Source organism: Pinus tabuliformis, chromosome 4_1 (genome assembly GCF_031772625.1).
Source record: "Pinus tabuliformis cultivar Carrire ecotype Pingquan chromosome 4_1, CPIR1, whole genome shotgun sequence".
In the NCBI taxonomy this organism is placed as follows: Eukaryota; Viridiplantae; Streptophyta; class Pinopsida; order Pinales; family Pinaceae; genus Pinus; species Pinus tabuliformis.
In genome coordinates this window covers 961,684,226-961,699,663 of record NC_142303.1, presented here as the reverse complement: position 1 = coordinate 961,699,663, position 15,438 = coordinate 961,684,226, and the positions used below count along the sequence as shown (strand labels likewise).

At 41.1% G+C, this 15,438-nt stretch overlaps 1 protein-coding gene across 1 annotated transcript in view; it reads left to right on the top strand.

Moving 5' to 3' along the window:
• The window catches only part of LOC149179350 (uncharacterized), a 215,912-nt gene that overhangs the window by 37,250 nt on the left and 163,224 nt on the right, over positions 1-15,438 (top strand). The window contains 1 exon segment of the mRNA XM_089420610.1: positions 576-790. Coding sequence (XP_089276736.1) covers positions 576-790 — 215 coding nt within the window.

Sequence of the window (15,438 nt, the reverse complement as noted above, 5' to 3'; positions counted from 1 at the left end):
TGATGTTGTTTGGGAATATGTTTATTGAATGTTTGCAATAGAAACAATAATTATGTTACTCTAGGCATGCTTCAATTTATAATACTCCTTCAATGTTAAGGTCTAATTGTTCTTTGATTGATAGCAATAGTTGTTATACAATGATATACATTGATTGTTCAATAGAGGATGCTATCCTCTATAGATGGGTAAAAATGAATTCCTTAATTTTTGATTAAAGTTAAATAGATTTTTTGTTGGAAATGCTTCTACTTAAACGATATTTTTTCAGAACTTTCGAGAAAAGAAAGATTAAGAATGTTCAAACTCTTCAGTTGTATAAAAATATAAATATCATCTTTGCTGCAATAAGATTAGATTATGATCATTTTTAAGGTGGTGTACGAGAACCTATTGTACTTTCTTTTAGCCAATGTTTTATGCAGCATCAACCTAACAAGGAAAAGAACAATTGCTTAAGAGCCTGTAATCAATGGTTCCTGATTGGTATAATGAAATTATAGGTTGATCATTTTGTATATTCATTTTCTCCATCCAATGGCATAGTCCTTACTCCTTTTCTGATTTTTTTGCAGGCTGTTGATTTGCTAGTATGTATGAATTGTTTTCTTCCTAAAGGTGGTCAGATCTTGACAGTAACAGTTTATCCATCAGAATTTGGATTGAAACGGATGGCAGAAGAAGCAGTGCGTGGTCCCGCTCTCTTTGGAAGTGACGATGAATCTAATGAAGATGATCAAGATGAGTTAGAGAATGAAAAGCTACGTCAATATGAGAAAGACAGGCTCAGGTATAACTGTTGAGCTGCTAACTGTGGTTGGATGTGGACATCAAAGTTTAGGTATATGGATGTTTAGAGACTGTTTAGAAACATCAAAGTTTAGGTATATGTATGTTTAGAGACTGTTTAGAAACAGCAAAGTTTAGGTATATGGATGTTTAGAGACTGTGGTAGATGGTTTTGCTTTTTAGTTTCCATTTTTTTTCACAAAAAAACAAGGTTTAGACTCTAGAGTGCATGTTCACCTTACCTTGATTTCCATTTTAGCATTATGGTTGTTTTCATGTTGAATGCCCTAGTAATTTCTCTCTTAAAATATTCAAAGAACAACAAACTTTTTATGGATGCACTCTTTATTTTTAAAGAAGTGCCATTAATCTCCTGAAATAAAATTCTCTTGGATTGTGGCTTCTTTGTAAACCTCATTATGGTTATTTTATAGGACGTTTCCTAATTGTCTTCTAGTTTTTTAAACACTACATTCTATTGTAACGTCTTCTATAGTTGCAGGTTTCTACGTGTGTAAGATTAAGTGTCATCATAGTAAAAAAATGTACTTCTGTTTTAGGCTAGATGCTTATACTGATCTTGTTTGCTTGATATTAACGACAAACGGTTTGGTAAGCAAATTTCCTTGTGTTATTTTAAAAATTTAACCAACAACAAGTTTTGTCTTAGATGTAACAATTTAGTGGTATTCATTTTGTCAAAAATTTCCTAGGACTTGCACATAGTCTCTTCAGCTATGACGGCATTAATGCAGGGAGCATGCCTGTGTGTTGTTGTGATGCCAAACACTAATTTATTACTAGACCATGATTTGATGGGTGCTTGATACTGACATAAGACAAAGCTTCTCCTATTTCATTCTTTTGAGTGGAGCTTCTTAAACAACATAACTTTCATGCCTTCTCAAGAGCTAATGAGCTTGAATTTTGGTTTCAATTTCTTTTAGTTTTGAACTTCTTGAGTGGTCCCTTTGAGAGCCAATTTAGCTGGTCACTCATTTGATATGAAGGAAGCGCTCCATTCAGTGTTACTTGGGAGTGGGAGCGACATTTTCAGAAGCTCCCGGTTTGGGAGCGAATCCTGGAGCGTTTTTTATATAATATATATATATATATATATTTATTTATTTTTTGATACATATATGCAACAAAAACATGTAGAATAATGAATTAGATATAAAAAACATAAAAAAACATAGATTGAACCATATAACAACAATCATCTAGAAGTTATAATCTTCATCAACCACATCCACAAGTTAGTAACATAGTAACATGCAACATATTGAGTCTCATGATTCATCAATCTTAAAGTTTCAAGCTTTCAAAATTCAATATATAACATTTATCATCATTGATCACCAGAGTTATACTTGTAAGCCAAGTGTAACCATTACAACAAATAATATCTAACATGAAATGAAATTTTATAAAATGAAATGAAATGAAACAACTTGCAACTTTCATGAAGCATCATATTCATAACTCATTACTAATGAGTTATAATTGCCAACTTCAAATTTAAATTGTCATATATTGTTTAAAAAAATATCATAATAAATATGAAAGAGTCAATAGTTATAAAAACTACTAGAAACTAGAAAAGAGAAGTAAATCTATTATCTATTTCTTATGCTTGGGCCTCTTGCCACCACGAGAATTGTCTAATTTTTTAGTCTTGTTGGAAAATCAGGATCTTTGTCATTAATATCACGCTCGAAGCATTAATATCCAGAGTTATCTTTGTCATTACCTCTGTATCTGTATAGGGATCTTTGTCATTAATATCACTCTCTAAGCATTAATATCCAGAGGTATCTTTGTCATTACCTCTATATCTGTATAGGGATCTTTGTCATTAATATCACCCTCTAAGCATTACTATCTAGAGGTATCTTTGTCATTACCTCTGTATCTGTATAGGGATCTTTGTCATTAATATCACCCTCTAAGCATTAACGTAAGATAGAAAAAGCATAGCATGTCAAGTCAAGATTTTGTTTGAGTGATGCATACATTTTTAGGAGGGTCATGATAGAGGAGTTCGACAACCAATGTCACTAACATCAAGGTACATAGAGGGATTGTTGCTCTTGATTAAATACGAGTTCCATACCCTAATACATGACAAAATTCAATGGAAACATTGCAATCCCCCAATCCTGAAATCTTGAACACTGATAAGTCTGCTGGATTTTGAATGAAATCTAAAATTCTACTTTCTCCATATGAAATCCAATGAGGTCGGAACCACTCTCAAACATCTCGAGTCATTTCATGGTAATGTTAAAAATTTAAGTAAAAGGATGAAAATGAAGATTAAGGAGAATGTCACTTTTACTTTAAGAATTTAACATTACCATGAATAACATATCAATACTAGGGACATAGACTTGATCATTAAGCTGCACCACTCAAAAATTATTTGTTTCTTTAAAAAAAATTGCATTTCGAACATTACTACAAAAAAAATTTGCAAAAAAGGCAAAACGCTCCCGAAAAGGCAGGGAGCGAAATTTTTTTTAGGGAGCGCGCTCCCGACCCGATCCCGAGTCGCTCCTGCTTGGAGCGCGGATTGGGAGCGAGATCGTTTGGGGGGGGGCGCTCCCCTGCAACACTGGGTCCATTACTATGCTGACAATACACCATTCTCTAGTTGCACCCATTCATTGGAAAGGGATCCTTCTGGGAAGAAATGTTTCATGAAATGAGGGAACATTTGAGCAAATGATCACACTGATAGGCATATTGGTTTTAGGGAAAAGGCAATGCTGCACAACCTTTAAGTAGGTGATTAAGTCGTCCATTTTAAGAGAACTCACTACTTTTATATTAGAGATGGTTGTGTAGATTTCTAAGGATTGATATTTTCAAGAAAGATATTGATTCACTTAAGAATAGAGCCAAATATGACATGCTAGCTCTCCTTGCTTACGTCGAGAGGGCCAACCTGTCTGGTCACACTTGTTGGCATTATGATACAAGTGTTGTCCTTGATGGCAACTCACTCAGAGGGATGATACAGGCGATGGCAACTCAATCAAAGGACAGATCTTAGTATAGCAGGTCAAGAGAGAGATATACGCAGGTTAACCTTGATGAAAGTGCGTATACACGCAGGTGAGAAGAGAAAAAGGCACGTATGCGTACACACACAGGTTCACAGAAGGAAAGGCGTGTACATGTTGGAAAACTAAGTTTTAGTCTATGGTATTTGGTCCATGGTATTTTGGTATTGGTCCATGGTATTTGGTCCGAAGTGTTGACCCCAGGTATTGGGTCCAAGGTATTGGTTCTACATGGTTTTGGACCATGGTATTGAGAGAAGCCTAAACCTATATAAGGAGAAGATCATTAGGCCAAGGGAGGTGTGGAAGTAATGAATGCCTGATGAAGTGTGGAGATCTGGTATGCTGGTTATGGGAATGTGATGCTTGGCTCGATCTGAATCAAGTTGGAAATGGTAGCGAAGGTATAAGTAATAATCTTTAGATTCGTACGCGGGTCCTCTCTGGTGAAAGCGCGTGTACACGCGGTTTTGACACAGTCAAGTAGCGTATGCATTATGAGATTTGATGTTTTAGGTTGCTGTTGGTCCTAATGGTTGTTGCAGAGTTCTGGGCTCTAGTCTGTGTTCTGGTAACTGTGTTTTGATGACAGGGTTTCGGTGATTCAGTATTGGGTGATTTAGAGATTGCTGATGCAGGTATGGTTGATGATTGTCTTACAGTGGTGATTGTTTTGTATTTATGGATCCAGTTTGAAAATTTATGAAACGTGATCCCTGGAAGAAAAGAGAAGGTTGTAGCCTTCTGTAGGCCAGCACCTACGTACTAGTACTTCAGCTAGTACAACAGCTAAGGGGGTTGTAGCTCCCTTCCAGGAGAGTCTGGAGAACGAGAGAAGGTTGTAGCCTTCTGCAGGTAGAAGCCTGCGTACTGGTATAAGACTGCACCAGTACATAAATATTGTAAAAAGAAGTTTCTTATTAAAGGAAGAAAGAGACGAGTTGTAGCAGGTGGTTTTCACCCACATTGGGTTTCCACCTTATATCATGGTGTTCATGTGTGTTGCTTATGTGTGATGATCTGTTTTGTTATACTGCTTCTGTTTACTGTTCATATGGTTAATAATGTTCTGATGCACTCATTAAGGATCAACTAACTGAATCATAAGTCTACTTGATATACGCTTGTTGGATTACATACAGTTGCGTATACACGCGGTTTGTTTTAATTGAAGTAGCGTATATGAATCTGAGTATGAAAATGAAAAAGTCATATTGATTTGATAATACTGATTCACCCCCCCCCCTCAGTATTATTTCCAACAACACTTTGGTTTCATGATGTATACTTCTTGATGTACATTTTATCTCTTACTGATGATATATAAGATGATTTTTTCAAAGCATAGAGAAACAAATTAATTTTTACAAAAAGTTATATGAAACAATGGGCATCAATGAAAAGGTTTCCCAATATTTTTTAAGGCACACAAGTTTTTAAGCAATTTTTGACACAAATGAAGTCACAAGGAAAAGGTTTTAATAACATATAAGTTGTTTGGTATCATGGCACTAGCTTAAGCCATCGGTTTTCGCATTAGTACTCATTTAAGTTTTACTGTCTTTGCAAAACGGTTAAGGTAATGGAATTGTATGTATCACCCTGATAAGTATGTGACTCCTCTTATACATGTTCACCTACTTGTAATCACTCTTAAGCATAATCAGAGGTTCGAGTTTGAAAACATGTGCGAACCCTCTATTTGTTCCTAGGACTAAATAGTAAAAATGGTCAATGCACTCTAGTCAGCTCAACCATAAACTGGCTCAATTGGTTAACTGCAAAGCAAATGTTTGGGTATGTGTTCACAAGATAGATCAACGACCCTATGAGCTGCTTGTATAGAGTGGTATCCACTCGCTCACTTCTGGTAGTGTCCACCTTCCTCCAGTTTGTGATTAGAGGAGTGGTCATACACCTGCAATCCTGCATGTGGAACCTCTTGAGAATCTCTTGCGTGTATCTACCCTGCCCCAAGAATATCTGTCCATCATCGTGCCGAATCTCTAGCGAAAGAAAATATTGCATAAGCCCTATATCCTTCATCTCAAACTCCTTTGCAAGATCTCTCTTGCAGTCACATATGAGCTCCTTGTCCCTTGTCAATATCAAATCATCAACGTACAACACAAGAATGAGAGGCTTCTCCTCAACCACAATATAGTATTGGTTGGGTTTAACTTCACTCTCGGTGAAGCCCAATCCGAGAAGGTCGCTATCTATCTGGGCATACCATGCCCTCAGTGCTTGCTTGAGCCCATAAAGAGCTTTGTTCAGCCTGCAAACATACATATCTCTGTTGAAAGTCTCATATTGCTGAGGCTGATCAACATAAATCTCTTCCTCAATGACTTTTTTAAGGAAAGCGATCTTCACGTCCATCTAGTGGATCCTCCACCCCAATGTGCTGCAATCACTGGGATAGTCCTAATGGACGAATATCGGGCCACTGGTGCAAATATGTCATCTTAGTCAATCGCTTTGACCTGAGAGAACCCTTTGGACGTGAATCTAGCCTTACACTTCTCCACACTCCCATCCATTGCATGCTTGAACTTGTACACTCAACCTGATCCCACAATTGATTTGCCACCCGATCTTGGCACTATCTCATAGACATCGTTCTACCTGATGGAAGAGTAGTCTTCACCGTAGTATCATGCCAAACATGCTGTGAAATTGACTCCTTGTAACAAGAAGGCTCAGAGTCTATCACCTTTGTCATCAGTGCCATATATCTCGTATATCTTTGTGGTTATTTGCTCTATGAATGTGGAACTAGGAGCTCCAAGTCTCTCTTGAGCCTCCCTAATCAACTGATCTTCCCAACTGTCCCGTCCTCTCACTGCACTTGGGAGTCACTGGTTGAGTGGGCCCTTTTAACACTACTCTCTCCTCTTGTTCCCGCGCTTTCTCCTTAATTGTGTGTTGGTCGACCTGCGCAACAACTTGCTATGATGAAGCTTGAGAATATCGCAAGCCTTCCTACTTGGGAGCTTGTTGCCCCTCCTCCTGTGCTATGCCCTACTCATGCTCTAAAGACTTCGTCAGAGCTCTATCTTCCTCGAACTTCACAATCACGTTTGATCACTCCTTCCTAAGTGTTGGAATATACAACCTGTACACTTTAGATGTCTTGTTGTAGCCTACAAAAATGCCCTTCTTTGCTGTGGGCTCCAACTTCTTTCAACTATTTGAAAGCAAATGGCAGTAAACAAGACTGCCAAAGATCCAAAAGTGAGACACGTTGAGCTTCTTGGCTGTGAAAGCCTATTCTGGTGTAACTCTGCCTAACACTTTGTGTGGACTCGTGTTCTGCAAAAAAACTGCAGTGTTACATGCCTCTACCCAAAGAAACATAGGTAGCCCCTTGTCATGCAACATAGCCCTGACCGCTCCAACAGTGCTCTGGTTCTTGCGCTCAACCACCTTGTTCTGCTGAGGGTTATGAGGTGCAGTGAGCTCTCTCCGCATGCCCTCCTTAGAACACAAGTCCCTGAAAGCATTGCAGATGTACTCCCCACCATTGTTTGACCTCAGTGCCTTGATCCTCCTACTAGTCTGGTTTTCCGCCAAGGCTTTGAACTCCATGAACTTCGAGAAGACCTGATCTTTCTTATTCATGATGAAGATACATGTATTTCTTGAGTGGTCATCAATAAAGGTGACATAGTATATGTATCCCATTAAGGATGGAGAGGAAAATGGTCTGCTTACATTTTAGTGTACCAACTCCAAGATGCTCTTGGCCCTGCAGGTAGCTGCAGGAGCTGAGAATTTTAGGAAGAGTTGCAGGTCTGAAAATCACCGTTTGACTGGATTTGTTGACTGTTGACCAACATTGACTTTGTTGAATTTGACTTGATTAAGGTTGAAAAGAGGGTTGACTTGGAGCTTGTGGAAGGACTTTGTCTTGGTGTTTGGGTCTTGGAATTCTCACTTTGATCTATTCTATAAGAAGAGAATATTTTTTGGGTTTTCCCCTTGGAGGGGTTTTGCCCTGGCTTGGAGCCTATCTCTTGTGTTCATTGTCTTTTTGTGATCTTCATAGTTTATGGTTTTGGTAATTGTTTGATGATCAAAACATAATAAAAGTAATAAGAAGCCAACACATAATCACAAGCAATTATCAAGTAAAAGAGAAATCAACCCTAATTGCTGCCCTAAGGATTTTTCAACACACTGATCCCTTTGCTGCTCGAGGCCGCTTCTGTCTCAATTTGTAATCTATAGAGGTTCTTCACCCTAACTCCAATTTGCTTCATGGCTTCAGATTTTAAGGGCTTGAGGAAAGCCTTTCGTCTGCTAAAGATGACCTCATAACCTTTGCTTTCTAAAGTTGAGCCTGAAACAAGGTTTTTCAACCCTGGGACATAGATGACATCTCTAAGGTAGATAGGATTCCTAGTTTCCCTCTCAAGATTTACAATACCCGAGCCGTGTGTTAGGTACTTGCCATCATCTCCCATTTCTATATGAAACTACATATCCTTCTCTGTGAACTGGCTGAAAGAACTCTTGTTCCAAGTCATATGACAGGATGCTCCACTGTCAGTATACCATACACTATTTGTTGAGAAAATGTAACTAGGCTAGGTCTTCATAAATGTAATTTTGACATTTGTATTTATTCAAGAAAAGATAAATTATTTTTATATTATTTGTCAATGAGTTTCTTGCTCATTGAAAATAGGTCAAGCACATTATAAGGTGCTTCTAGAGAGTCAAAGTCAAAATGTAATTATGATGAGACCCTTTGAGGGCATGTTACATCATGTATGTCAATATACAAGGTCATGGGAACACCTCCAAGTCAAGTCAAATTCTCTCCTAGCCTCAACGAAGTCCCAAGCAGCTGAATAATGAATAAAAGATGTATAATGATGAAACAGTGAAGTTGGCCTAAAAAGGAGGGACAAACCTCTATTTATAGACGCTGTCCACTCCTCATTTAAACACGAATCATATCTCTCTTTCAGCACAAAAAAATAAGCTAGAACTAGCCGAGAATAGAAGAAGCAGAAGTCAATAAGGAGCCTTCTAAGGCAGCGAAGAAGGAAGGAAAAGGCAACAAAGATAAGGGGAATGTTTTAGGGTTTCTGTCCACACGTGCGAAGATTTCAGCAGTATATTTTTGCGGATTTGACAACAGTTGAAGGCAACACATTTAGAACCCTCATTCGGATGTGTAACTAGGTCTACAAGGTCTCCTAAGAAAGCGAAGAAGTTTCTCTCTAAAGCAAAGTAGAGAAGTCCTAATTTTCTAGGGTTTCTCCTAATAAGAAGAGAGTCTAGCTTAGACAAGCAACAGAAGAAGGACGAAGTGCTGAGGAGCAAATTGTCGGAAGTTATAGTGCAACAAGATGAAGGATTTGACTTACGCTTGGAGGATATCCTAGTCAAGGGTCTAGGGTTTGACAGTTGTTTAAATAAGAAGCTTCAATAAGAGAAAACTTACCAAGGGTTTTCCTCTTGAGAGTTGAGAGGTTTTGTCCCTGGCAGAGAGCCCAACTTTGTGTTCTTGTTATTTTGTTTTGGTAGCTGTTTGATGAAACACACACACTAATAAGAAGAAGAAGATAAATTGTCAAAGTGCATCACAAATTGTTATCAAGTAACGAAGAATCACACTACACTACTTTGCCCTATATTCTTCAACACTATTGACCATTGAGCTTGCCATGCAAGCTACGAGAGAAAACTCCTCAAACTGAGAAGTGAACTCCTATGCCTCTGCTGATGCTGCCACGTGATCCTTCTTTGATCCCTTCTTCCTGCTTGGACACTTGGTGGAATAGTGTCCAAACTGATGACAAGAGAAGCACTTTGCTTTCTGAGATCTTTCTTATTCTTGCCTCCAAAATTGGACTCGACCCCTCCTAGATTTTCTTGCCCTTGGCTTGTTGGAAATTTAACTTGTGTCGGTCTTCATAATGTAATTCAAATATACTATTGATATATTTATTCATTTATTATATTCATTATTTCTAGTCAAAGCATGTTCTTCATGCTTATAGGGTCAATTGAGTCAATTTTTTTTTTTATTATCAGTCAAAGAAATGTAATTGAGTCAAAGTCGGATTTGTACTAGTTGTAAGAAAAAGGAAAAAATATTTTATTTGAGTCAAAGAGTCAAAATGTCATCCACAAGACCAAGTCGACCCTCCTTGGTCAATTCGGCCTAAAAAGGTAGCTATACGATCTCGTGGACATGTATAAATACAAGTCAGTTCAACCTCAACCATTCACTCACTCACTCACACCAATTTCTGGGCAAAATGAAGAAGAAAAACCAACCGAAGTTGAAGGAGAAAGAGGACAGTCAAACGAGAGAGAAGATGAGCTAATTTCTGCCTGAGTTTTGTTCACATGTGCGAGTTTTCTTGAGGCAAATTTTGTGCTACTACAGGCTCAAAATTTCAGGGGCCGAAATTTCAAGAGATGACCAGATTTCATAGATTTTACCAACGTTGTCTATGGCTTGGAGGAGGGTTGTCTTGGGTCTTTGTGGTAGTCTTGGTCTTGGTCTTGGGTCTTGGATATCTCACTTTGATCTGATTCTATAAGAAAAGGATTTCTTGGGTTTTCCCCCTAGTGGGGTTTTGCCCTAGCTTGGAGCCTAATTTCTTGTGTCTTTGTCTCTTTTTGATCTTCACATTTTGTACATTTTTGGTAATTGCTTGATCAAGGGAATATAAATTTAATAAGAAGCCAACAAACATTCACAAGTAATTATCAAGTTAAGAGAAATCAACCCTAATCTACTAGCATATTGGTTTCTCAACATGGCCTTGCCTCCTTTGCTGGTTAGGGCAAATATTTTCTCTTCTTTAGTGTTTTAGATGAGACCCAAATTTGGCTTGCTTCTTGATCTCCTGTTGCACGCATTCAATTCATAGCCTCTCCCAATTTGGTAGCTTTTCTCTGCCACTCATTCCATCAATGAAATTTTCCTATGACTTGGGAAAGCTCAATAGTATAAAATTGAGAAGCCCAACAATCATGTCTATTCAACCTCTACGTTTTAGTATAAATAGAAGAGGACTTTAAGTCATTTCTACACACACTTGGATCTCTTCCTCTCTCTACTTGTCTTTGGGTTTTAGTAGGAGGAGAGATCCTAAGGAAAAGCCAAAACTGTCAGAAAAGTCGGAAACGCCGGAAAAGCTGGAAATACCGGAAAATCCAGAAAAGTTGGAACTACTGGAAAATCCGGAACTACCGGAAACGCCTGAAAAGTCGGAAACGCTGGAAAAGCCGGAAATACTGGAAAAGCCGGAACTGCCTGAAAAGCTGGAACCGCCGAAAAAGCCGGAAAAGCCGAAAATGCCGGCACCGTCGAAATTGCCGGAACTACCGGAAACTGCCGAAACAGCCGGAGCATTTGTCTCCGAAGGAAGGCAGCATGATGTATGAGATCATGGGCAGCGTAATAAGCAGCATGATGATATGAGCATGGGAAACATAATGATGCATGATTACATGAGCATGGGCAGCATAATGATGAATGAGATCATGAGCATGGGCAGCTTGATGATGAATAAGACCATGGAAGATGCAGCGTGATGAGCAGCATGAAGATAAGAGCAACTCAGTCATCAAGGTTCAACACATGTGATAGTACATCAAGGTGTCACACGGTAATGTGCAGCAAATAGACGAGATGCAACACTATGATAGGTGAACGAGTCACCTTAGAGAATCAGTTGAAGCAATATGTCTTCAACTGATCTTATGCCAATATCAAAAGTCAAAGTGATTGACTTCTATTGTAAATGTACTATTGTTGGCTTATTGGGCCTTGACCCAGGTTCGAAAGAGTTATTAGCCAAACAAATCCCACAGCTACCGGCCCTTTCGGCAATAGCCTGTGAGGTGCAGACTGAGGTCTCACCTGAGGTAGCAGGGTAGGGTGCTGGAACCAGGTTTGCGCAACCTTGGGATGTCTTGATGTGGTTTGGAGGGTTTGTGAACCGTTCTGTGGCTTCGCGCTACTTTACTTCCGCGTAGATCCAGAACAAGGCACTTCTTTAAGAGTTATTGTTTATGAGTTTGTTATAGATCAGATCTACTCTTTACAGTATTTAAGCAAACATTTAAACTTAAAAACTTGTGCGCGCAATTATAAAGAAAGATCTAAACCCATATAACAGATCATGCATAAATTCAGAACATAAGCAATAGACAGATCCGCAAGAAACCACACAATGATTCATAAATTCTTATCTTTATTGATCTTTTTTTCAGTACAACTAGATTTGCCCCGCGCACTCAGCTGCAGGGGTCCGCGCACACAACTGTGGACTCTACTAGGCCTCTGTGCACACAGCTGCAGAGCCTCTATCTCTCTACCAACTCCCTTGACTCGGACTTACAGATGCTCCAAGACTTCTTGCCTCATAAACCCATTACATTCCAGATCAAAATAATACTTACCAAAAACTGACTTCTAACCATAGAGCCTTGCTCTATTTATACATTTCCATGGTCCGCAGACCATGGATAGGCCAACTCATTTTACATTATTTTTGGGCGGACAACCCTTTGACTTGACTCATTACACTTCGCGCTCCGCGCATCTCGCGGAGTCTTTACCATACCTTTACCCAAAATTGCGGGCTTTGAGCCCCAAAACCATTACGCGGGGCCTTCGCTACCCAACAGTCCCCCAACACAATCATCGTGACTCGTCCCGAGTCACTCGGCTGGTGCGACAATCTTCGCGCGGAGGTCAGTCAGCAACTTCTGTGCTTCGCTTGTACTTGCAACAAACTCTTCCGCCATCCGCTGTACGTGTTCTATGCGAGCCACCGATGCATCAGTATCAGTAGCTTGTCCGGGATCATATGCTGCCTGCATGTGCACTAACTTTCCCTCGATGGTGGTGGAGACTGCGAATGCTTCATCAAGCCAGGGCTGGATGCGGTCTTTAAGCACTGCCTCTTTTTGCCGAGCGACGTCCACTTGTGCCTTGAGAGCCTGGGCCTCCTTCATTTTAGCCAACCACTGCGTGATAGCGATCGTCTGTGCAGTCCCTTGGACTGTGTCATATGCTCGTTGCAACTCCTGCGCTTTTATTTCCACTTGTTGTATGGTTGGATCTTGCTGGAGAGAAGTGAGCGTAAGGAGGGATTGATCTAACAGACTCGAGCAATCTTGGACCGCGTGCTTTATCATTTCCAATCTTGCTTGAATTTGGCCGCGGCGCTGTTCTCGGACTTCGGGAGGTGTGGGCGGCTGTGCCTTTAGTCTTAGCTCAACAATTTGTAAATTTAATTCCCACTAAGCCTTCGCGACCTCCTCTTGGGCCGTACGGAATCCTGTGGCCAAGCGATGAATCTTGTCAGGTGTTGGAATAACTAGCTCTGGTACCTTGTTGCAAGCTTCCGTCATGGCCTGTTCCACTTCTTGGTTGTGTGCTACCAACTCATCGCGCTGGAGACTGACCTGCTCTAGATTTGCCTTATGCTCCGTCAAGGTTTGGAGGGCGCGATCTTCCCTGGCACGAAGCTCAGTGGTTACCACATCCTGAAGTTGGAATAGGGTTTCTCTAGGAAGCACGACCAGATTCAACCCCCAACTACGCACGTCACCCTTGGCTTTTGCTATGACAACGCCTGTTGGCAACGCTAAGGTGTTCATTGTGTGGGTGCACGCCATCTGCTCAGTTGCGGCTGTGTCTTCTGCTGGATTTAGGATCACCCCGCCCGGGGGTCACACCTGTAATGCCTGTAACTGCGCTCTGATCTCCCCCAACATAGTTGTCTGTTCTGTCATCAGTTCCGCCAACGCACCTGTAGTGGTAGTGCTCGCCGGTTTGCTGCTGTCAATAAATTCTTTCTCCAAAGCCTTTGCTGTTTTTGACTTTTTGTGTGTATGCGGCGATTCCTTGCTGCACGGCCTTTTGACTTGGGCCGATTCCGTAAGATGGTCTGTGCGTTCCTGTGTCTCCTGTTCCCTTTGCATGTCCTGTTCTGAGGACATTTCCTGATCTGCCGTGATTTCTTCGGCTATCACTTCCTTGGTTGCCTCCTGCTGTGAAGCTGCCTTTTGTCCCTGACGTGTCTTTTCTGCCAATTTAGTGAGTCGCAGCTGGATTTCCTTTTTTCGCTGCTGTGTTGCCATTCGTTCTAGTACAGCCTTGTCTGGGGCGCGCCACTCTGGAGGCCATGCTGCCAATACCTCGTAAATGGCATCGTCCGTTGCAATGAACGGGAGCGTGACCCATGCTCGCTTTGGATCCTTCCGCGCCCGGATATATAAGTTATGCATGTCCGCTTTGAACTCGGCCGTGCTTTGCAAATTGTTGTATATTGTTGGAGACATCCGTGGTCTGTGAGCGATCCATGTCCGGATACTCCCCTCCATGAAGGTCCAAAAAACCTTGATTTCAGAAACCCTTGCTGCGTCCTTTGTAGCCCAGAGCGAAGTATACCGCACTGCTTCAGGTAGGCTGTCCTCAATGCTGGGAAACTGGCTACCCTGCGGCAGTTCTCTTGCAACTAGAAGGATTGATAGTAGCAACCATGCATAATGAAATGTCTTACCTTTGTCCTGTGCTTCTTGACAATTTGTCAAAAACTCGTTGCATAAAAATTGCGCCCAGTTGAACTGAACCCCTTCCACGCACTGCTCCGCAAGCGCAATGACAGGAGCTGGCACCTCATCTGCGCGACATTTCCTCATTAGTTTGCTGGCTAGTAGCTGGGTGGCGATTCACACCCCTCGGTCTTTGATGCTTGCTATTACATACCCCCGCTTTCGCTTCTCCAACTTATATTTAGCCTTCATTGTTTCTGCGAGACCCACATCGCTACTCGTTCCGGCTATGTTTCTAGGGTCGTTCCCTTTAACAGGCAAGTGGGTAATCTGGTGTACTAAATCAGCTATGATAGGAATTGACTCTTCCAACCAAAGATACCCATCATGTACTAGACATAGTAACTGCCAGATAACAAAAGTGGTGATGGTTGCGCGGTGATAGTGGGGTATCCACCTTAGATTAAGTAATCCCGCCTTCTCCACACCTAGTAACCACTTCCACGGCAGTAATTTGTCTTCGGCCAATTCTGGGAACTTGTCGCTGTCCACAAGGTCCCAGTCTTCGAACTTGATGCTCGGAACTCGTCCCAGCGGTAAACCATCGAACCTTATCTCATCCGGAAGAAGTGGGGTCTGGAGTGTATTCTTTGCAGCGTCCAGGTCCTTCGATATCTTGGCCGTCCCGTTCCATGGGGAGATATATGGGGGTCGTGAAGGGATTCAGAAAACATCCTCTTCGTCTTCATCTTGTGCTTCAATCTGAGCGATCAAATCTTGTAGATCTTCGTCGTCCTCCTTGAGTTCGGTGGTGATTGCTTTCCCCTTTTCGACGACTGATAACTTACTGAATCTTGGTGATACCCTGACTGGCCCCATCGTCTGCTTGTTCTTCCTAGGCCGCGGTGTGCGTGGGGATTTTGGGACTTCGGGGGCCGCAGCTACTTCACCTGGCTCCTCCTGGGTTGAGTATAGCTCTTCCGTGAACCATGCTTGGGTTCTCGCCATGGTACTCATGGGATGCCTAGTAGCCGAGTGTTTG